This window comes from Zosterops lateralis, assembly GCF_965231275.1.
Source record: "Zosterops lateralis genome assembly, chromosome: 4".
Lineage (NCBI taxonomy): Eukaryota > Metazoa > Chordata > Aves > Passeriformes > Zosteropidae > Zosterops > Zosterops lateralis.
In genome coordinates this window covers 12,401,694-12,425,994 of record NC_139765.1, presented here as the reverse complement: position 1 = coordinate 12,425,994, position 24,301 = coordinate 12,401,694, and the positions used below count along the sequence as shown (strand labels likewise).

The window sequence follows — 24,301 nt, the reverse complement described above, 5'->3', positions numbered from 1 at the left end:
AGTGGATCAATTCATATATTCTGATCATCACCACTGTTATTCACTGTGGCTTAGAGATTATGGAAAAAAAATCCTGAGCTGTCTCTTGGCAGAACTAAAAAAAGGAAATACAATCTCCAAGTCAGGATCTCAGAAAAACACTTCAAAGCCCACTTCTGCTAGAAGATTCCTACATGATCTTGCAGATCAGTTTTCAGGCAAGAAGGGGATGACAACCATTTCTTTGTTCTCTAGACAAAGCTCTCAAAAAAAGAGCCTCCTGGACATGCCCTTCCCTCAGTGGCTGCACAGAGCACACGCCACACTCTCAGCCTCTGGGTGTCACTGCAATGCCAGCCGAGTTCCCCCACCTACCTCAGCCCTTAGCCAGAAGAAATTTTTCAAAGCAAACTCTCCCTACAAGATCAAAGGCAGAGGCTAAACTGTAAGAGCATCATTGAAAAGATACCTTTATTATAAAAAGATATAGAAAATTAGAGTTAAACTTGTTTCTTGCACAATGTTAATTGCAGCAGTTATAAAACCCCACCAAGGTAAACACATTTAAGAGCAATTCTATACCACAGAAGTGTTTGCTTCTTGCCATTACACGTGGCAGAGACAAGCTCAGGATCAGTGCAGGGAGGGTGGGCACAGACTCAGGGAAGAGCTCCTTGTTTACCCCATATGCCACAACAGCACAGGGAAACAAGACCCAAACTGCAGGATTTCAGCCTTGCTCTGCTGTTTGAGGCAGATGGTCCAGCTCCAAGCAATGATGGGATTTGTTTCTAAATATCAGAAGGATTCACCTCACACACTGTGTTTGAACTCTCACTCCTTAAAGAAAAGCCATTTAAAAGTCATTCATTCCTATCTATGTCAGGGTGTTCTGACTTCCAACAAAGTTCCCCGAAAAAGTTCTTTTGCCAGTTTCCTCAGAAAGAGCAGTTTCTTACAGATTTCCTACCAAGAATTTAAAGTGGCGGCTAAGAGCTTAAGCTTCCACTCCTAGGGAATCTCCTCATGGAGGCTCCATGAGCACCAACTCACTCACACAGGCAGGACTGTGCACTTGGCTGCCCTCACTGAAGGTTCAGACACAGGGAGGAGGAAGAGTCACCATACCGTGTGTCAAGGCACAGGATGTGAGACTTGAGCCATCCTTCAGTGCCCAGACAGATCCCCACTGGAGACCAGGATGGGACACAAAGGACAAACACAGGTAAAACACCCTCAGGTCTCTTTGGGATGAACCAAAAACACATTGCTCCAGTTGACATTTTGGAAATGGCTCTCGGGGGTTTTTTAAAGAAAAGCATAAAGCCACCACATGAGATTGGTCCTCATCTGTTTTAATACTGCATTCTGTCTTGGGCAGATGCAATTCAAATAGGTAAGGAATACAGTCAGCAAGGTTCCTGGTCAGTATCTTGCCGGCTGAATGCTGTTTTCACCCCTTAAAGGCAAAATTAAAAGATGATTAAAAATAAATAATTAGTGTTTCAGCCAACTCCAGGGGGAAAAATTGCCATTGGCTACAAAGAGCTTATTTACTTTTTTCTTTTATGACAGCACCATCAAAAAAGATACTATACCAGAGCAGAAACAAGACACAGGCTGTTCAGAAAGCAAACAGGGACACAAACCTCTTGTTTGTGTTCTCTAAGCAGCCATCTCTGCACAAAGACCAGAAGACCAGCTTGCTACAAAACCACCCAAAAGCAAAGGAAAACGTCTTCTTGTCTCAGATCAGTCCCCGTTCCCGAGCCCCACAGTGCACACGTGCAACAGTTAACTCAGTGCAGTTTCAATTCAAGTCACTCAGTTCAGCTTGCAAGGTTCAGTAACACTTCTTGGAAACCAGTGTGTCTGCAGCCACATGTTTTGTACCTGCGTTAGAGGGAGATGCTCAGTTCCTGCTGGAAGAATTCCTTGTATGTCCAGTCCTTTTTCCTCCCCTCACAGCTGGACAGGCTGCCCACCCTTGGGAGCAAGTTGGGCACTGCCTCAGCAGACATTTCCACATGCAAGGGAACAATCAGCAGGTTGCTTTCCAAGGCCTGTTTGATATTTCATGTACCCAAAAGGCAAAGTAGAACCCACAGGATCAATGCCTGTCCTTGGCCATGAGTACAGGATTCTGCAGCTGGACACAAGCAGGTTGCATCAGGCAGAGTGTGCCACAGAGGAGTCACAAACAATATGTAGTGTACTGGACAGGTAACTGCTCTGCCAAGCTGGGCAAGCAGCAATCTCTTATTCAGCAGGACAAATTAGCAGTGGTAAATCCTGCACCACTGGCTGGTTGCTGGTAATCATCTCACCATTCCCAGATCCTCCCTCTCCATTCCCAGCAGTTATTTGGCAAGTTACAGAAGCAATGGAGTTCTCTCCCCAGCTGGCTGGTCTTTCTGGAAGAATTCTTTGATATGCAGCAACTTGTTGTGGATCCTCTCTCTCAGGGGAGGGATATGATGGCTGGGATCTAAGACATTGGTGCTTCTACGTTCCCTTTCCCTCTTCCAGGTGAGATACGGATGTGGTGGGAAGGGCACCTCGCTCCTCTCCCGGCGGAGCTGCACAGTGACCCCACTGAGGGCCAGCATTGCCCACACTGACAGGATGATGAAGTCTGGAAAAAGAGAAACAGATTCTTGTAGCAAAGTGGAACATTCCTTGCTTTCCCAAGCACAAACACTGAACTAGTTTAGTGGCAGAAAGGAAGAAAGTATCATCCCCACATCCTCAGATGCCCAGAGTGACTCCATGCAGAGGCCAGGATACACAGGGATTTGGGAAGTCTCTTCCCTGTATAAGGCCTTTAACTGCCCACTCTGCACACTCCTCAGCAAGCTGCCAGCCCAAGTTTGAGCAGCACCTTTCACAAGGGCCTTTGTCACAACACCTGCAGGAAGGTTCCTGCCTTTGAGTCTACTCAGTATTGCTTTTGAAGGACCAGAATTTCTCACGTGGGTGTTAAATCTCACACTGTACTGTGTTTCCTTCCATCCCCCCTTCCTGCCCCCACTCATTGTTTACCACAGAACCAAAGAGGCAGTGATTTCTCCTTAAAAGGAGAATAAAGTCTCGGGAGGACTCACCATTCCTTTGAAAAGGCACATTGGTGTAAGCTCTGCTGAAGTAATTGTTGAGGACCCTTCTGAGCACATCTAAGGTGATGTAAGCAAGGCTTGTGTAGACGTAACAAGCAATGGCCAGGATCACCGTGTAAGATCCCACTATTCCGGAAGCCAGGATGTTCAGCTAGACAGGGAGAAAAAGCACAGCTTTAGGAGACTGATGGACACTCCTTATCTCCCACCACCCTAAGACAGTAGAATCACAGAATCATGAAATGGCCTGGATTGAAATGGACCTAAAATGGCCCATCCAGTTCCAACCCTCTGTCATGGAGAGGGACACCTTCCATTGCTCCACACCCTGTCCAACTTGGCCTTGGACACTGCCTGGGATGGGACAGCCACAGCTTCTGTGGGCAAGTATTTTGTAATTTTTAATCAGTTCTTCTGTGATAAATCAGTTGTACACATCTCTTATCTAGCCAAGCTGATAAGACAGCAGAAGTCAACCAAATGCAGGTTTTAGTGGATGCTGGGTGCAAAACTACAACAAGTCATTCCTTATCTTAAGGACCATTTAGCACAAGTGGGGTTGAACAGCAACTGCCTGCAACTGGCCCTGTGCTGAGTTTCACAAAGCTGTGTTAAGTTTTCTGTACATATCCCATGGGGCAACATTCTGCATTAAAAAGTTTGATACCCCCCCCACCCCCTTCTCCCTCATTCTGAGGTGACAGCAGTTACTTACAATTCTTGGGCAGCCAACAAAAAGCACTGGAATCATCAAGGCCACACAAGTAAAGGTCACCCAGAACACCACATCATCACGAAAGACCCTGTAGTCTCCTGCCAAGATACCACATTCACCAGTGAGGGAAACATTTCCTTTTTCGCAAGTGTTTGGGGGTCAGCTTTTCCTCCCCTGAATTCTGTATGTTCAGAAATACCTGGAGTACACTGTCAAAAAGCCCAACTTTTGAGCTCAAATCCTGACTGTTTAAGATGTATTGGAACACTTACTCAAGCACAGAAAAACTGTCCCAGTTGAGCACAGGTCCTGTACTCTGTGCTGGAATAGCACATCTTGTGCATGGAAGAAAGACTTGACAGTACACATTCCTCACCTCATAAGAATGAAAAGTACCAGAGTACTGCTGCCCAATAAGCTGTTTTATTGTCTCTATGGGTTTCTAAGCTAAAATTTTGCATCTGACTCCTGAGTATGGTGCAAATATAGCCATCACAACACCACCAGGCAACAATTCTTCTAGGCTTTAGGAAAATTAAATCACTCAAACCCTTCTTTGCTCCCTCTGCCTTTTAAGGTCTGTGGATTCACCAGAGGGGACAAGCTGACCTCCAGCTGAGTTACTGTTCCACTTCAATGAAGAGCAACCAGGGACTGAATGGATTATGACAGAATCATGGCTTGAGTCAAACACAGGTGACTGGAGAATGAAAAACTGTCCCACCAAGGGACCTTAAGAAGAGAAGTTTTGAGACTGAAAATTACAATGAAGTATAGCTGATGCTCTGGTGCCCCAGAAGGACTCCAGCTCACCAGGCTTACTGGCTTTTAAGCAATTTGTCTAAGCCATTTATGCTTGAAGCCTTCAAATTAGACTAGATTTTCTACTGGGATTTGTTCTGGACAGAGAACAAGAGAGCAAGCGCATGCCTGGAGCAGAGCTGGTGTTAGAGAGAAGCACACAGTTTAAGTAGGAAGAGTTACCAAGTTTTCTGCAAAACAATCAGTTGCCTTTTCCCCAAGTAGTTTTAATTGCAGCTGAAAGAAGCTTTGAGGTACATCTCTATTCCTCCCAGCACTGGAAAGGGAAAGTTCAACATCCCACTAAGATAAATCAGAGAGTGCCGTTCACTCCTGAGCCTTACAGTGTACCTGAAGCACACAGGAACACAGCACTCACCAAGCAGAGTGCTTACCTAGGGGAGTAAAGAAGACTGTTGATGAGAAGAGAAATCCTAATACAAGTCCAATAACAAACATGCTGAGCAGGACAGAGCCAAATCTCCACCAGCTCACAACCAAGAGCAGGCCTCCAATAATTCCAGCCACTGCGGTCAAAATAAGACGCACTGAAAGAGACAAGAAAAAAAAATCCAGCATTGTGGAAACTTCAGTTCCTGCAGTAACATGTTCAGCAGCTTTATTTACATGCTTCTTTGGCTTTTTTCAGTGAGTTTGCATGAGGTAACAAAAGTATCAGAACATGCTTCATGCACTTCACCTAGATGCCAGTCTGCAGCTGGGGATGTGCTGCTGAAAGAGTGGTGGGGGGCTGGCATGGAGGCCTTGGTACCATGTACATCAGTACCCTCAGTTCCCAGGGGGTTCAGGTGGCTACAGCTACTGCACATGTACCAATAAAGGAATTCTATGAGGTGGGACAGACAGAAAGAACTAATTCTGTCTAGTCTAACAAGCTGGGAACAGACCACCAACTTCCATTTTACAGATGAAACCTGCATTTGATCTGAAACAGGTCCATGCATTGTGAAAGTAGGAAGAAAGTATGTTGCAAATTTCCAGAGTTTCCAAACACCTCTTATCTTCCTTGGATTAAATACTGAAATCAAATCCAGCTATTAATTCTGCATCACTGTGATGCTGGAAGGAACACTTACTCTGTTGCATTTTCAGTTCCTATGGCAATCAGAGCTCAAGCACCCAGGCATCATCCTGCTATCCTTCCTGGGCTGGCCAATAGCACAACTGAGATTGTACCTGAAGGGTTCCTGACAAGAGTTTGGGAAGAGCACAGGATATCCAGACACATCTACTCACCATCGTAACTAAGGCCAGTTACCCTCGTAATGAATACAAAGAAGATGAATGCTGCAACAATGAAGCCCATGAAGAATAAGTCTAGAGAAGAAGGAAAAAGTATTTAGCAAGCTTCATACCAAGCCCACTTCAGTGGATCTTCAGACATCTTCATATTACAACAGGGAAGGAACAAAGCAGCTCACAAAAGGAGAGCCAGACAACATTTTGTTCTCGACAGGGGTGTCCTCAAGCACTACAGATAGCCCAAAATTATATATTTATAGCTGTATTACCCAGCATGCACCCTAGTTCTGAGTTTCCGTTCTTTGCACCCCAGAAACTTCCTGCTCTGAGCTTAAAAGCAAAGCAGTGGACCTAACTGGCACAGCATCACTATCACATGAATCTTGGTAATAACACCACCATTCTAAGTTACACAGAGTAACATTTATTATGAAGTTACAACCAGACTGATGAGATGAAATATTCAGTACCTGTTTTCCAGAATCTGTGTCCAAAAAAGCAGGTGAAAAGGCCAAGAACAGCAAAAGCAGTGAAGAATATTTTGGTAGAGACTTTACCTACAAGAAGGAAGGTAGGTTTAGTAGAGCATTCCACCTAGTAGTCCCAACAAAGAGATTCAGGTAAGGTCAGGTTGCTGTCAAAAACTTTACTAACAACTTGAGAGCTGTCACTCTGTCAGATCTGCCTGAACTAACAATAGGCTTGTTAGGATCTTCAGCAGAACATTGAAATAGTCTCAGACTAATTAAGAAATCAAGAGCTTCCTGCTTATTAAAGAGAAGTTTCTGTAGGTAGATAAAACTTGTTTATAATACAGATATAAATTTGCCTGAAAATTCTCTGCTCAGTTAAAAAAAAAAAAAAAAAAAAAGGATTCCAGTCATCTATAAAAATCAGTGCTATGGGGATTAGTGACCCAGGCAGCAACTATAGGCTTAATCACTGCAGCCTTCACCATTTGTCTCCCTCTCGTACATCTGCCATGCAACAAAAATGATCACCAGCATCCCATTATGGCTCACCTCTGTCTTCTATGCTAATTTCTTACCTATATCTAAGCTATCTGCAGAAGTAAACCATATTTTCCATGTGCTCTGAATTAGAGAGGTTTAGCCTAGATAATTTGTCTCACACTGTCATAGGACAACACAGAGTTTGACAACAGTCACTTGTGTTACAGTATATAAGAAAATAATGAGAACAAATCTTACTCTATGAACCAAATTCTATCAATTACTCATGTCCCTTCTGCAATCAAAAGGGGAATGGCAGCTTTGCTCTGTTTGTGCTCAAATTCTATCATTATATAGCTTTGCACAAAGCAGCGTGATTTAGTAGTCACTCCGCTACTGCTGACATATCTTCATTCTTATTTTAGATGACTGTCTCCTTTCAAAATAGCTGTAGGTTACTGATTCCTGTTAGCACCAGCACAGTTAGAAAAATCTAGCTGGAACCTAATCTAGTCTGTGTTTTATTAGGTCAGCTTCATATCCAGCATCTGCAGTCCTACAAATTATTTGAAATTATGTATCCACTTGAAATGGAGAAAGCTGGGGTGGCACTACAGAGCTCAGAGTTGCAAGCCACATATTAAACCTTTATTAAGTTAAACCTTTAATTGCTAATGGTTCTCCTTGATCTTCACCATTCTAGACTTTCTCATTAAGCAAGAAGCAGACTTCAGCATAAAGTAACAAAAGATACACAATGTAAAACAAAGATCTCCTGAACACATTGGTAAAATAATCTTAAAAGCACATTCAGCATGTTGGAGCACAACAAGCTACAGAGGAGTTGGCAAGGACATACAATTCTCAACTTACTGATGGAAGAGCAGTTATCTACCAGGTCAGCAAAGCTGCAGGCATATGTATGCACAGGTATGTAAGCAGCAGAACTGTTCCAAAGAGGATCCCACACTATGACATTGTAGATCACACCTTGTCCAGGAAGTGACGAGAAGTAGACATTGGTCTTGTCATCAGCTGTCAGTGTAAGCATCTGGAAAAGTAAGTGTCTGTGTAAAAGGCTCACAGGATGGAACCCTTCCCTCCCACACTACTGTGTTTTCTGTCAGGAGAGAAGATTCTCCCACTCCTGTTTTGCTCCTCCCTGCCTGAGGGCACAGCTCAGGCTCCCTACCAGCCTACTGGCTAAGGTCTGGCCTCCAAGGCAGGCAAGGCTGCCATTCCACTCCCGGCAGGGCCAGGGAGCCTGCTTATGTCTCCCTGGGAGAAGAAAAGAAGAGAGCACCACATGACTGGCACCCAGCGCTTCGGGCTCACCTTGATGCCGTTGGCTCTGATACTCTGCACCCCAGACATTCTCCGTATGTGGCTCATGAGCACCATCTCGGACAGGTCGTTCTCGGGCAGGAAATACTGGTACACGTCATAGCGCAGCCGCCACCGCGAGCTCTCACCAGTGCCCGAATCACAGGACGGGGGGTTTGCTCCCCTGCAATGGAAAACACATCAGTCACGTGCCCAGCACAAGGCCCCAGACCTTGGCATCAGTTTGCAGCAGTTACCTGTGCACAGGGTTTGCCTCTACTCTTTAGAGGCGCACACCAGCAGCTAACTGAAAGCTGGACTGCATTTGTGAGCACAGGGCAGAGCAGCATAACACAGACCCTCCCTGGCACAGGTGGTGTCTATGCTGGTACCTGCCTTCACATTTATAGAGGCTTCCTATGAATTGCCATGACAAGAATTCTAAGAGGCCACAACAACCAAACACCAAAACATTACTGTTTGTCTTTCCATGCAGTTCTTCCCCATTCCCTGCCTACCACTTGTTACACCAGGCACCATTCAGGAAATAATGCCTTTTAACTTGAAGTCTCAAGTTAGGCAAAACTCTAGGTCATTATCATGCTTCAATACTAGTAAAGAAATAAAACTGGCTATAACACACAATTCCTCCTCAAACAAATTAAGCTGTTACAAGGAATGGAAAGATCCAGTATTTACTGACTGCTTACATTTCTGAAGTTGCATAACCTCCCCCACAAGATGTAACTCTCAACTTTTATCTCTCTCATGCAGTACCTCTTCCCCTCCTCTTTTTCCCCATTTACATTTGTTGCAGCAAACAAGATTCCTGCCAACAGCTGGATGGTTCAGCTGTTACAGCAGGGTCTTATCTTAGCCTTTTGGTGAAACACAGGACAAAAGGTCTTGCTCAGTGCATTGAAGTTTTCCACACACCTGGTATATCCCAAGTTTGCAGGGGCAAACTTGATGTGTATATCAACCAACGTGTAGTCCAGGTAAATATTTGGATCCACCTCCAAATCAAATTCTAGATTGCAGCCCCCAGGAATAGGATCTAGAACACAGAGAAGATAACTGCAGTTATGCACTTGCAGGCACAATCTGTTTGCTGAGCACAGAAAGGTGCTGGCCCTGCAGGCAGCAAAAGGGTTTCACTGCAGCCTGTGACAGGTCCCCACACAGGAATGACTCCAGTGACTAGAGTGTTGGAATGAAAGCTCCTGTAAGGGACTGCACATGGGTCAGGGGCAATCCCAAGCACAAACACAGGTTGAGTGAGAATGGATTGAGGGCAGCCCTAAGGAGAAGTACTTTGGGGATGTTGGCTGATGAGAAGCTTGAAATAACCCAACAACACGTGCCCACGGCCCAAGCAGCCACCAGCATCCTGCATGCAAAGTGGGCAGCAGGGCCAGGGAGGGGGGTCTGCCCCTCTAGTCTGCCCTGGCAAGACTCCACCCCAACAAAAGAAGGATGTGGACCTGCTGGAGGTAGACCAAGGGAGGACCATGAAGATGGCCAGAGGGATGGAGCACCTCTCCTATGAGCAAAGGCTCAGAGTAGGGGTTGTTCGACCTGGAGAAGGCTGTGGGAAGACCTTTCTAGCAGCCTCCCAATACCTGAAGGGAGCTTACAAGAAAGCTGGAGAGGGAATTTTTACAAGGGCCTGGAGTGACAGGACAAGGGGGAATGGCTTTAAGCTGAAGGAGGGTAGATGTAGATTGGATATGAGGAAGAAATTGCTCCCTGTGAGGGTGGTGAGGTCTTGGCACAGGGTGCCCAGGGAAGCTGTGGCTGCCCTATCTCTGGAAGTGTCCAAGGCTAGGCTGGATGGGGCTCTGAGCAACCTGGGGTAGTGGAAGGTGTCCCTGTCCAAGGCAGAGTGCTGGGACCGTATGGGCTTTATGGTCCCCTTCCAACCCAAACAGATTTGTGATTCCATGACCACATGCACAGCAGTGTTCCATTCAAAGGCTTCAATCATGGCAAGACCATGGGGTACATCCTATAAACAACTCACAGCTCAGCAGTGACAACAAAAACTTTTTCAGGCCATTTCAAAATAATTTTTGGTATCACCATCAGATTTCCACCATGTAAGACTGAAAGGTCAACACCTCATTCCACAGATGACTTGCCTGAGCAGAGCAGAGCTGGCATGCCCTGAGCACGTACCTTTCTCCACGTAGGGGATGGAGATGGCAGTGCTGAGCACCTGGGCAGCATCCAGGGCACGCACATACCACGTACACACAGTCTGCTCGGGCCGGAGGATGGACACCAGCCCTCTGTCCACCCCAACTCCTGAGCTGTTCACCGATGGAGTCTGCACAGAAACAAATTATAGACACAAGCAGTTCTTCTGGAGCAGATTTCTATCACACTTTGATAATATTTCTGTATTTTGATAATATCTAAAGAGCCCTTTCCTGCCACAAATCTGCCAGGCACACACATCGGTGCCAGTTACAACAGATCAGGCTCTGCCCAAAATGCATTTGTTTTTGGAATTGTCCAGCTCCATGTGCAGGACCTTGGACTTGGCCTTGCTGAACTGTATGAGGTCTGCATAGGCCCACTTCTCAACCCTGTCAAGGTCTCCCTGGATGGCATCCCTAGCTGGTGAAAAAAGGGGAGCTCTGGCACCACACACTGCCTGGCTCAGGCTCAAAAACCCAAGTGACAAGTTGTAGTACTCCTAAAGAGCTGATAATCACAAGCAAGTAGCAGAGAAATCTAGCTAGTAGACCTGGCAATGGACTGACTAGTAAAAATGTATAAGGACTGGAATATCCCTCACAAAATGTTGTGAGATGGCAGCAAGGAAGTGTTCTGGGAACCAGCATATAGAAGCACCTTCCTATCTCCACCAGAACAGAGACGATTGTATGACAGCTACCTTAACACTAGCAATGCCAGATGTTCTTGGGGCCAGGCCACTTACTGACCCAATCCCCAGCACCACCATCCCTTCCAGAACCAGGGCTCTTGAGGAAAGATTAGGCAGCAGTGACAGTATCACAACTGCACAGCTGGAACAACCACTTGACCTGCAGCCACATTTTCAGCATGGAAAGTGCTTTTGGCCAAGGCAGCCACAGTTACCCCAGGCAATGCTGTAAGGAAGCACATTGGACCTGGCAGACTTCAAGGTCTGGCTCAACTTCATATTTCTAGAGGCAGGCCAGACCTAAAAGCAGTACAGCTGCATTTATGCATCACTACCCTTGGGCTGGTAAGGCCTATGAATGCAAAGAGGATCTGAACAGGCAGCAGAGGATTCTACCAATGGCAAGCCAAGACTGAACAGGTCTAACAGTAACGCCTCAGCCCTGTAATCCTGGCTGTTTCACCAGTACAAGGATGGCTTGTGTTACAGGTCATTCATCTTCTAAGCTTCCCAGGATACATCTTGGCACTCAGCATATTCTGATTTCAAAGATGCTGGGGGAGAGAGGGGAACTAGACTGCAGCTGTTAGACCTCCATCAACCACCTTCACCTTAGTCAATGTTCTGTTCAAATACCAGTGAGAGCCTCCCAGCACCACAACAACAAAAATCAGTATTTTAGATTAGGCTCATTTTGTCCCATCATTACTGGGATGCAGAGTATAGCAGCAGGAATGATTTTATTGCATCATCTAGAAGTAGCAGCTTTCACTGGAGTGTGTGAAAGAATTTCTCCCTGTATTACCAAAGGAGAATTAGACTCAGGACAAGGAGCTGGGATAACAAAACATCATATCTGCAGTGGTTAGATCCAAGCCATGGAACAGCAGACAACTAAACATCCCAAAGTGATTGTGTGTGAAGCATCTGGCAAGCACTTACAGATCTGGTTTTAATATGACAATATGGACAACAGTCAGTAGAGCCACATGACAAAAGCACCATTTCCACCAAATAAAGAGCCTTGAAATATTTTCAAGCCAGCTCTGATGTGCCTTTAGCATTCAGTCTTTCGAAATAGCAGCTATGGCATACAATGACAAGAAAAGATTTCTGAAGCTACAGTAACACTGTCTAAAAGCCAAGCAGGTAAAAGAGACTCATTATTTATTTATTATTCCTACATGTACTAGAGCCAAGTCCTTTGTTGAAAGAGAGGCAGCACTTAACAGAAGTGACGCTCTTACCTTATCAAAGGATATCACCACATCACTCTGCTGGGCATGCACTTGAAAAATAACCACAGTCACATTGCTGGCGATGTTCCTGATTACAGCCTCCACTGGATTGGTCTGGTTAAGTAGCACATTTCTGAATTTTCCCAAGGAGAGCTCAAGAAGACCTGCATTACAAAAAAAAGGAAGATACAGGGGGGTTTTTTGGTCTAGAGGGAAGTAATTACCAGGGAAGCCTGGAAGTTTCCAGTAGCCCAGTATTAGTCAGCTGGGAGCAGAGCAGGATGTTGCTTTGTGCTGCTCTCATCCTGTGAGCTGTACCAAGCTTTCAGAGACTGCTGCACACAGAGCTGTACCTGCAGACACAGGCACAGCCTGGCACTCACCTGAGCACAGGGACAGAGCTTCCTGCCAGGAGTCAGGATTTCATACAGCTGAGCTCACCAGCTCAGCCAACCAGCCAGCTACACTCCAAAAAATCAGTAAGAGAAGAGACTGAGGACTGCTGGATTTTTGGTAGATACAGGAGGGGATGTTTGTATCAGCCAGCCAACTTGCACAATATCCATCAGACTTTCCAGGTGAATTCCCACAGACCACGGGAATTGGAGTCAAGTTCCAGAAGACAGAGGCAAATCTGTAGTTCACATACATACATTTACCCACTGTCAGCTATTCCATGCTTTTGCTGCCAAACAGTTTTTAATCATGAAGACTACTGCATCTCCATCTCTAGACTGAAAAATCTGACTAATTTTTCCTAGACACAACCTAGACCATTTCTTCTTACAATGAGCATAACCCCATGATGCACTGCAATTTTAATTTAAAGAGAACCACATGACCTAGGTTATAAGATCTTTGACAATCAGCTTTGGCCTGCCATTCGGGTCCTGCAAGCAAGCCTGACTTGTCCCTGTGCTGGCTTCTGCAGGGACAGGGGAAGATGCCAAGGCAGGAAAGCAAAGCAACCACACAGAAGCCACAAGATGCTCTTTGGTTGGTAGTTGCAGCCAGACTGCACAATGTCTTCCAGGCTTTTCCTGAATTCTTCTGCCTGCCTCTGTACCCAAACAGACCTAAAACCTATCAAGGCTGAACACACACACACACACTTCCTCAGTGAAGTTGCCTCTGGTGGAAAGGGTTGGTACTGCCAACTTCCCTAACAGAGTCACCAGCAGCACCATCCAAGGGACAATTGCTGATGACACAGGGGGGCTCCCATGCACAAGGGAGGGGACAGTTTTCTTACCTGAAATTATACCCAGTACTCTAACTGCTTCCCTGTTACTCTTCTCTCTCTCCTGCCAAGAACTGGCATCACTGGCCAGTTTCTTTGCCCCTTGATATGTAAACAAAGGGGAGCTCCCATCCTCATGCCTCCTCCGCTTGCTACACAGTGAGGGAAGGAACTTCAACCCTTACATGCTCACTCCCAAAATTCAATTAATACCAGTACTGCATCACCAATAAAACCTCAGCTAAAATACGGGGAGGGGGTCATAAACCACTTGTGAGGAAAGATTCTCCATTTTTCTGCTCCATCAGTGTTAAGGTAGAAGTTTCCACACTAAATTTTCACACAGTAATTAACGTAAAATTAAAGCTGCAAAGAAACTTTGTGTACCCTTCAGCTTCTGATTCATCAGAGTCCCTTGAGCAGAATTCAGATATCCTCAGATCTTTCCTCACTACCTCATGTTCTACCAGAAATGCAAGTAGCAGTATGAATGCTAAAGAAAAGCATTCAGAAGGCACAGACTATACGTCTATACACTCAGAAATTTACAGTGAAAGCTTACAATACAGGAAAAATATTTTTCTTTGATCTTTAAAACTTTCAGCAGAGCTTCCTGAACCGCAAGACATTCACACTTAGACGTTCTTTCAAGAAAAAAACTGAAACCATACACATCCTCTGTGTGATCTACATCAAGGGGAAAAAAACTGCATTGCTCCGCCTCGTTTCTCACCTCCACTCTGTACCCATACCCAGGGGCCTCTACACAAATAAGGACAGATTCGTCAGCAAGACACAGCCACTACTTCAGCGTGATCATGGGACTCTAAATGTCAGAGGCACTCTCTCAAGTTTAATTAGCGTGGTGAATTAAGGATTGTTGTTCTATATTGCTTTGCTGTTTGCATAACTGGTCTGAGAACAGCGCATGACACACATTACCCCAAAATCTGGGCACAAGAGCAGAGGCTCGGGGTGAAGAACAAGAACATCTACACCCATCACGCAAGTGTTGCTCAGCTTGCTGTTCACAGCCTCCTTGAACCACACTTCCAGCCAGGCCTAAAAGATGATGAGCACTGCAGAGCAACAAAACCTTCTAAGAAGTTTTTGGAAGGGCAATGGTTCCAATCCCACAGACCACAGCACCTTTCCTGCCTTCTCCATCTCTCTCATTTGAACAAGTCACTCCTGGTGCACTGAGACAGAAAGGGAAGATGGTGAGCAAGACTAATTGATTAAATTAACCAACTCACAATTCACCAGGCCTATTGCTATCACTTCTCTGGTTCTAATTAGACTTCCTGAGCCACAGAGAGCTCAGTCTTGCCAAACATCCTTTGAAAGCAGACATAGAGACCTCAATGACCACATAGTGCTGGCCACAGCATGTAACCTTCTCCTTCGGGCAAGCTTGATCTGCCCACAAGACAGGTCTGCAGGACAGCAGCACAGTTAACATCTCACAACTGAGAGAGTCTGCCCAGCAAGTCAGCAACAGAGAGAGGAGCAAAATCCAGGCATTCCAACTTGTTTTATTGCTTCCAACAGTGAAGGTCTGGAAACACTCTAAGGTGTCGGGCTATGCTCTCTTCCTTGCCCTGTAGGAAGAATTGTAACAGTCACTGCACACCAGAGTTATTTTGGGTTAGATACAGGAGAGGAACCCAAACTATTACAGAGCTTATCAACTGAACAGATGCTCAAAGGAAGTCAGCATTGCTGAAACCAAGCAGCAGCAGAGATGGAGCACTGAGCATGTATTACTCAATATACAGCACCAGCACAAATAGTCCTGCATACAGAAGTGCTGAACAGAGCAAACAGCCCACTCTATCACCCCACACTATCTTTTCTCTCACATGAAGGGCAGAACCAGTAAAGACAGCAAAGAAATAGAACCTCCTGGAGCTCTTCTGAGATCAAAAGTCCTTATTCCTAACTCTAAACAACAAAACAATCAATTCCAGAGCCTCTGCACTTGTTATCCCTTCCCTGTGACACACAGTTTCCCCAACAGGCAACACCCAGGTTGAACTGTTTCCATTCTGCTGCTTCAGTGCCAAGCTCTTGGCTCCTCTGATGCTTTGAGTAAACCACATTTCCAGCTCCAATAGCCGTGAGTCACTCCCCACCACCACGGAGCAGTTAACCACACAGGGTTCTTGATTACACCGAGCACAACTGAAGAAATGCCACTGCTGCCCCTACAGAACAATCTGCACCTACAAAGCCATGTTCAAACATTATGTTTCCTTTGGAGAGGTCCTGTGCAGTAAGAGAAAACACATTTCTACTGGGTGCTGAGCACCTTGCAGGGGATATGCAGAACACCCTGATGCAAGCAAGCTCCAGGAGCTAAGGAGAACTTTCCAGTGCAGGGAGTATAACAACAAGTAGTCACATGAAGACATTTAATGAAGGTGAAATGCAAGCTCAGGCTGACAACCAGTTTGAGTAAGAAAAACATTAGCATACAGTTACTTAACAGAATAAAGCCTGCAGCCATATCCTATCAGACCTGTAAGGCCATGCAGACATGGATGATGGGAGAGTCCAGCTACAAGGTTTCTGTCTTCTACCCCACTCCCAAAAGAAGCAGGACCATTTCTGAAAGCTTCTGAACTTTGATCGTGTGTGTACTGAGACTCATGCTTAGAACAGCTTGATGCTTAAAGTAGACGACACCACAGAATGTGGCTTGTCACCATCTGCACCATTCCTGTCCCAGAGAACTACTCTGCTCACCAGGCTAGAGGTCTTTACAGCCTGAAAATTGAGGGAAGAGTTACGTGTGAACGTCTTATAAAGTATCATCTCTGCATAGACTAAACAGCTGGCACAAACACATTTCCCCTAGATAAGGTCCCTTTACAAAAGGACTGCTCAGTCCTGATTACACTATAAATTCACTTTAGATTTTCCAAAACTAAACAGCCCAGTTTGGATGTAGCAAACACAGCCAGCTGAACTCCTCCTCAGAAAGACAAAGCTCACTGGAAGGCAACAAACACAATGTACAAAACACTTCTGCACAAAGACCAAGTTTGAGGAGCTGCAGCCCATCAGAAGCCCAGAGAGGTAGCACAGGCCATCATACAAAGATTTTACTAATCAGCACTTTCAGAATGAAGCAGGATCTTCAAGGATTAGGAGCTAGCAGAGCCCATCCCTGCAAAGTGGGTGTCCACAACTGAATAACCACAAGACAATTTCAAATCAGTGGACCATTAAGCAAGTGGCCTTGTTTAAAGGTCCTAATGATCAGCTAGACTCCGGTACACAAATTACACAGCTTATTAGCTTTTCACGAGGGAAATACTTTCGCCCTCCACCCTCAATCGTGCAAGGAAAAACAGCAACAAGTTCCTTCAAGGCAAAGCAGTTTGCTTAGTCTCATAATTCCTTTGCCTTTTTTACATATTGTAAAAAAATTACTCAACACATGACCCATTTTCATCAAGTCCAGGAGACAGGCTGCCTGTTAGCATCCTTTAATACAAACATTAAGGTCTAAGAACCCCTTCATTCTCACACCTGCCTGCCACCATCAGGTGCCCAGCCAAAGCTTTTAGGTCCTGCGAGAAACAGGGAATATTTGGCTCTCCATTAGGATCCTGGGCATGAGACTTGGGCAGAGAGAAGCCTTCCACACCCGGGACTGGTTCCAAATGCTGTCCTGCAGCCCTGCAAACTATCCCACGAGTCTCCTTCGGGACAATTAAGCTTCATTCATTCAAGGCCAGGTTGGGTGGGGCATTGAGCAACCTGGTCTAGTGAAAGGTGTCCCTGCCCATGGAAGGGGGGTTAAAATGAGATGAGCTTTAAGGTCCTAAACCATTCTATCACTGTATGGTCAGAAATAAGTGTAAAAACAAAACAAAACTAAGAGGAGGAGGCTGATACCAATCCTAATATGAAGGACTGCTTGCTTATCTCTGAATTATCTCTGAGAAGAAACTTAATCTTTTCCTTTATTTGAGTAGATAAGAGATTAACCAGAAAAAAAAAAAAAAAAAAGTGACTGTAAATCTTCCCAAACTATACTTACTGTAGTACACTTAACTCCGAACTTCTATTTTAGTCACATGCAGGAACGCAAAGAAATTACCAAAAAAGCCCATGCCAAATAAAGTCAGATTACATCAGTACAAACAACAAGTAAGTTTACTGCTACTAATCAAGCTGCTAATTGTAGGGTTTGTTCCTTTCTTTAGTTTTATAGCGGCAGAGGTTTTCAACCCACCATCCACTGGGGTGGTGGGAACCCAGCACCACCTGTACATGGTCGGGGGTAAAAAAAAAACAAGTAAACAAACACAGACCTACTTTTAACCATGTTCCCTTTGTCATGTAAGCTCAAGCTCATAGGTAGCGAATGCCACCGTGTTTCTGTATGGGAAATACAGCCCCACAGCAGCCGCACCAGCTGTACCGCATGGCGCGGTTAAATTATTCCCAATTATCCATGAAACAGTTAAAATTATGGCCTTCATGGCAATAAGGTGCGGGGGGGGGGGGGGGGGGGGAGAAAAGAAAAGCGGACAGGGAGGGAGAGGGAGAAAAAGCAGAGGGTGGTTCTCCTTGTCCGCATGAAAGATTAAGATAACCGTGAACACACACAGCGCTCCTGCAGCGCCGCGGGCAGCTTTGCCCCGCGCTCCTGCCCATCCAGCGGGACAGCGGCAATGGCCCCGCAGACAGCGGCAATGGCCCCGCAGACAGCGGCAATGGCCCCGCAGACAGCGGCAATGGCCCTGCGGACAGCGGCAATGGCCCCGCGGACAGCGGCAATGGCCCCGCAGACAGCGGCAATGGCCCTGCAGACAGCGGCAATGGCCCTGCAGACAGCGGCAATGGCCCTGCAGACAGCGGCAGCTCCGGGACACCCCGACAGGCTCTGCACCCACGCAAGCCCGGTGCCCTGCCCGCCGCTGGACACGACCCGGCACAGCCCCGCGGGTCCCGCTCCGAGCCCGGCTCCTCCGGCCCCTAATGGCGGCCCGGCCCAGCCCCGCGCCCCCGCCACGGCTCGCACCGCCCTCACCTGAGGCTCCGCCGTGCCGCAGGGCCCCCAGGAGCAGCAGGAGCAGCGCGGGGCGAGGAGAGACCCGCATGGCGCTGCGGAGGGACCGGGAAAGGGTCTGAGGCCGGGGAAGCGCCGGGCGGCCGCGGCGGGGCGGGAGCGGGGCGGGAGCGGGGCGGGCACAGGGCGGGCACAGGGCGGGAGCGGGGCGGGCACAGGGCGGGAGCGGGGCGGGCACGGGGCGGGCACAGGGCGGGAGCGGGGCGGGCACGGGGCGGGAGCGGGGCGGGCGCGGGGCGGGAGCGGGGCGGGCACAGGGCGGGCACAGGGCGGGCACAGGGCGGGAGCGGGGCGGGCACAGGGCGGGAGCGGGGCGGGCACAGGGCGGGCACAGGGCGGGCACAGGGCGGGAGCGGGGCGGGCACAGGGCGGGCACGGGGCGGGAGCGGGGCGGGCACAGGGCGGGAGCGGGGCGGGCACAGGGCGGGCACAGGGCGGGCACGGGGCGGGAGCGGGGCGGGCACGGGGCGGGAGCGGGGCGGGCACAGGGCGGGAGCGGGGCGGGCACAGGGCGGGCACAGGGCGGGCACAGGGCGGGAGCGGGGCGGGCACAGGGCGGGCACAGGGCGGGCACGGGGCGGGAGCGGGGCGGGCACGGGGCGGGCACGGGGCGGGCACGGGGCGGGCACGGGGCGGGAGCGGGGCGGGCACAGGGCGGGCACAGGGCGGGCACAGGGCGGGCACAGGGCGGGAGCGGGGCGGGCACAGGGCGGGCACAGGGCGGGAGCGGGGCGGGAGCGGGGCGGGCACGGGGCGGGCACAGGGCGGGAGCGGGGCGGGCACAGGGCGGGCACAGGGCGGGAGCGGGGCGGGCACAGGGCGGGGCCCGGCCGGCAGGGGCCGCTCCCGCCCCCTCAGGCACCTGCGGCGGGGGACAGCGGCGGCTCCTCAAAGTGTGCCCTGGGGTTTGGACCGGCCACTTGGGATGGGGGTTTGACTTGGGAGTGTGAAGAGACCCCACCTCCCAGCTTAAGGGCGCAGGCCAACAAAACCCTCAGCCAACCGCGCCGTCGGGAAAACGCTTTGGAGGGATTAGTTTGTATCATTGCTGCACCCACAGCGTCAGTGGCTATTTACAGAGGCATGTAGCGACAGGATAAGAGAAATGGCTTCAAGCTGACAGAGATGGGGTTTAGATTGGATATGAGGCAGAAATTGTTCCCTGTGAGGGCGGGGAGGCCCTGGCACAGGCAAGCTGTGGCTGCTGATCCCTGGAAGTGTCCAAGGCCAGGCTGGATGGGGCTTGGAACAGCCTGGGGTGGTGGCAGGTGTTGGGGGCGGTTGGAAATAAAGGATCCCCACGGTTCACCCGGGAGGAAGCCGGCATTGTACTCGGCTGTCAGAGATGGGAAAGACAGGCACAAACCCACTGGCACATATGGCATTTATTCACCAACGCCTGGGCTCGGAGGCCAGATACTGGCTCTGATTTGGCTTGTTGGGGACACTACACTCCGGCTTTTCCCTGCTCAGCTCGGGGCTGCAGTGGAGCACCCGAGCGCTGCCCTCAGCTGGGATCGGAGCAGCGATGCACAGCAAAGGCTGCCCGGGCCGCGGCAGTAACACGATCACTTAGACTGGAAAAGACCTCTGAGATCACCAAGTTCAACCTGTGACGGAACACGGCCGTGTCGGGCAGAGCGGGGCACGGAGTGGCCGGCCCAGCTCTCCCCTCACCCCGCTCAGGGCGGTGACCCGGCGCCGCCCCGGGCCCATCCGAGCCCCGCCCGCCCCCGCCGGGAATGGGCGCCCGCCGTTCCTCCCGGCCGCCAGGGGGCGCCGCGCCCCGCGGGCCCGCTCCTCACGGTGGGCGGTGTTAGCGGCGGCGGCGGCGGGGCCATGGCGGACCGGCTGACACAGCTGCAGGACGCCGTCAATTCGGTGAGGCGGCCCTGCCTCTGCTGCCCCGGGGCCGCGGGGCACGGCACGGCCCGCGCGGGGTGCGGTGATGCGGCCCCCGGCCGAGGGAACGGGGTCCGCACCCTCCGCACGGTGGGATCCGCCGAGGGCCGGGGGCGGCGGTAGCGGTAGCGGCGGGGCGGGGTGATTAACGCGGTGTTAATTGGTGCCGGCAGCTCGCGGACCAGTTCTGTAACGCCATCGGAGTGCTGCAGCAGTGCGGGCCCCCGGCCTCCTTCAGCAACATCCAGACGGCCATAAACAAGGACCAGCCCGTGAACCCCACGGAAGGTGAGTCCGGCTCCGGCCTGGGGCGCCCGGCAATGCAGAATCCCGCCTCGGCAATGATTCCCCCCGCAGCTGGGGAGTTGGTGGAGGGTAAGCCGCGAATGGATGTCGGCTGCACTTTCTGCGTAAATAACATTGTGACAGCAGAGTTGTGCCTGTTTCTGATAATTCCCTGAGCGATTGCCTGAGCTGTGCTGTGTTCTGTGCAGAGTATGCCCAGCTGTTCGCGGCTCTGATCGCCCGCACTGCCAAGGATATCGATGTTCTCATCGATTCTCTGCCCAGTGAAGAATCCACAGCAGCTTTGCAGGTAGGAGTTTTCCTAATTCCAGGATCAGAACACTCATGAGGGCAAACTGCCTCTTTTTTTTTTTTTTTTTTTTTACACATTTTTTCATCTCTAAGCCATGTCATCATTGAAAAATTATTTTTGTACAAACCTGAATTTTTCATGAGGGTAGCCTGTGAGTGCCTTGTAAAAAAAATTGGTGGAAATACTGAACTTGCATCTGGTTCTAAATAAGATTATAATCAGTGACAATATTTTAGACTTAGTTTTTTGTTAAAATGTTAGAAAAAAAAAAAAGGTGGTTTTATCACACCACCACTATACTGGAAATTGATCACCTTTTTTTCAGATATTAACAGAACAGATGGAACAGTACTGATGCTTTGTGCATTGTTTTATTCATTTTTTCCCCTTTGGGTAATATTTCATATTTTCTCACATTTCATTTTGTAGCCATAAAGCCAACACTACAGAAGTTTTTTGTTCTTTCACATTGTTTCTGTTTAAAGAGTTTGTACGGTGCCCTTTAGGTTCTTCAGCTCTGTCACAAAATAATTCCATCACTTTTCAAAAGCAAGGAGTCTTCCTTCAAACCAGTCGAGCTTGGTTTTTATTTGGGGGTGGGTTTTTTTTCTGTTATTTCGCAGATTTTACCTATTAAAACCAATCTTTTTTTCTTTTTGACTCTTAACATCTGGATTTATATCAAGTATTTTCTTTTTGGAATGCATAAAGGATGCAGGGTGCTGTTTCCCTGACAAACCTGATGGTCGCCATTAAGATCATCCGGAAGTTTTAAACCTGCATTGATACTCTGTAACCATTCAAAAGTGTTTAACAGAAGATTGACACAGAATGGGCCAAACAGAAATGACTTGGCAGTGGCATCATGTTTGGTTTTAAACAGAGGAGGTTAAATTTGGGAACTTTGCTTGTCACAGTAATTGCCGAACATCCTAATTGGGCTCATTAGCAGTAGCATAATTTCCTGTAAGTGCATTTTTAATAGCTGAAGCTAGAATGCCTGCTGCAGACAAATTCCAGTTTCTTCCATGGCTGAGCAGGGTCTGATCAAAGTGGCAGCTGGAGTGAGCAAAGCAGAGTGCTCCAGAAGGAGGAGCTGGTTATCCAGTAGGAATATGCTTTCCTTAGAGGTGATACTTCAACAGTTTCTTGCTGTCTTAATGAAGAGCTTCATCTCACAAAAATTTCTGATACTTTCTGTCTGGCGTGGTTTTAAGATAAATTAGCTTGGATTCCATCACTTGGATTCCAGTTCAGATTTTTATTTTCTGTTGCTTAATTTGGTGCAGTATTAAATATCCTAATAGTCTTCAAAGAAACAGTGTTGAAGATGCTTAAAACACTCTCAAATATGCACTGTAGGTTTTGTTGAGAAGTGGTAGATAATATTTGGTTAATACAAATGTACTTAGGCTGATCTGCTTTTTTTATACTAAAGTTGTCTTGTATGTTTCCGATTTCAGCCTTATCTTAAAAAATAAAAGGGAGCTGCTACACAAATGCTCAACACAATTTACCTGCCCCTTTGGAGTTCCCTTTTGGTGAAGCTGACAGTACAAATTCTGTCTAATCTGTGAATTAGTTGCAGTCAACTATTAAACAAGAGAACTTTGTCCTTTTAGGGAGCACCAGCTGTTCCCTCAGCATCCTTGAGTACCAAAGTCATTTTAGGGTGGAGATTCTTGCTTTTCCCTGCTGCTGAATGTCAAGACAAAACTCTTGCAACAGTGTTAAAATAGTAAAATAAAAAGCAGGTCATTTATTGGAAGCTTCCAAGTGTCCCAATGGTCATGGGCACACCCAGCATCAGATTTCTACGATTTTATGAGTTTAACAAATTAGCATATTTAATAAATATTGTCCAATTAGAAGAGTAGATGGTTAGGTAGTTTTCCCTCGGTTTTACCCCACTGGAGTTGTTCCAGAAGCTTCTTTGCTCCATTTCTTGTGTGTTCTTAGATTCTGGTTGGAAAATAAAACGTCCTGATCAGGCTTCTTCTTTGTGAGAATAAGACTAAACAGAATCCCAAGCATGCATCAGAAGGGTTACCTTATTGTTCTAAAAAGAAGCAGTAGAAAAGATAAGACTTATATAAGTCTTACATATATGTATATATGTATATATATATATATATATATATATATATATAAGTCTTATATATATATAAGACTATATAATAGTAGCACCTAGAGGTAGGAATGTCTGAGAAATGCCTAAAAAGCCAAAACTCTGTGGGTATGATGCCGGTTTTGCTCCGCAGGCCGCAAGCCTGTACCGGCTGGAGGAGGAGAACCACGAGGCGGCGGCGCGGCTGGAGGAGGTGGTGTACCGCGGGGACATGCTGCTCGAGAAGATCCAGAGCGCCCTGGCCGACATCGCCCAGTCGCAGCTGAAGACGCGGAGCGGCACCCACAGCCAGCCCCTGCCCGACTCGTAGCGCCAGGGGGCAGCGCGGCCCTGCCCGAGAGCCTCGGGAACGCCTCTGGACACGCCGGGAATGGATGGGCTGGCCCGGCCCTCCCGCGTCGGGAGCGGCGGCGGGTTTTGTGTGAGAAACGCTTCTACAGGGGCTCTCTTCCGGATCTGCCCGGATTGATGTGTGTTTCCTTGACTTAAAACGAGATTTTTGTTCACAAATACGACTTCAATCGAATTTGTTACGTATTAGAAGTATTTGTATAAGTTAATCCCACTGTGGTCACGGTATGGTTTTTTGTAAGCCTCAGACACATGTGAGTTGGCCAGAGTTCCCTGGAGACAGTGCTGTGAATGCGGTGATGGTCCTCTGTTTTAATTAACAGCACTGGTAATGTCGATTGGCTGGCTTATCACCCTTTACAGAGCATATGAAAGGATAAGTAAACTCCGTTGTTTACAGAGTGATTGTTCTTGTCATTGGCATCGTATTTACAAAGAAATAAACTTGCAGGTGTCTGATCTGGACATTTTTGTTTGTAATTCACAAATGAGCCTTTGAGTCCATTGTTGCCACTGTCACACTTGCTCTTACTTGCTGTTGCTATTTCTCTGCTTTTGCTGATACTCTGTATTCTCTTGGCAACTGGTGAGTGCCTCTAAAGCAGGCAGTGATGAGGAGGCACTGGATGACTGGATAAAAATCAGCAGTGAGAAAACTGAAAATAGCTTATTACATAAAGTTGCTTTTCAGTGTAAGCAGTGGCTGCCGTATGAA

The 24,301-nt window shown here is 48.0% G+C and overlaps 2 protein-coding genes across 2 annotated transcripts; one reads left to right on the top strand and one right to left on the bottom strand.

Annotated features, from left to right (window-relative positions):
• Positions 1-425: 425 nt before the first annotated feature.
• TM7SF3 (transmembrane 7 superfamily member 3) lies at positions 426-18,675 on the bottom strand. Its single transcript, XM_083859209.1, has 12 exons — positions 18,569-18,675; positions 12,291-12,445; positions 10,329-10,479; positions 9,087-9,207; positions 8,163-8,334; positions 7,701-7,878; positions 6,345-6,431; positions 5,869-5,949; positions 5,007-5,159; positions 3,811-3,908; positions 3,084-3,246; positions 426-2,614 (listed from the first exon to the last, which is right to left on the bottom strand). The coding sequence occupies exons 1-12, from the start codon at positions 18,636-18,638 to the stop codon at positions 2,352-2,354; spliced, it is 1,692 nt and encodes a 563-aa protein (XP_083715335.1). The 5' UTR covers positions 18,639-18,675; the 3' UTR covers positions 426-2,351.
• Positions 18,676-20,408: 1,733 nt separating this feature from the next.
• On the top strand, positions 20,409-24,056 carry MED21 (mediator complex subunit 21). Its single transcript, XM_083860690.1, has 4 exons — positions 20,409-20,488; positions 20,683-20,797; positions 21,004-21,104; positions 23,369-24,056. Exons 1-4 carry the CDS (start codon positions 20,447-20,449, stop codon positions 23,543-23,545), a joined length of 435 nt encoding a protein of 144 aa, XP_083716816.1. The 5' UTR covers positions 20,409-20,446; the 3' UTR covers positions 23,546-24,056.
• Positions 24,057-24,301: the final 245 nt, after the last annotated feature.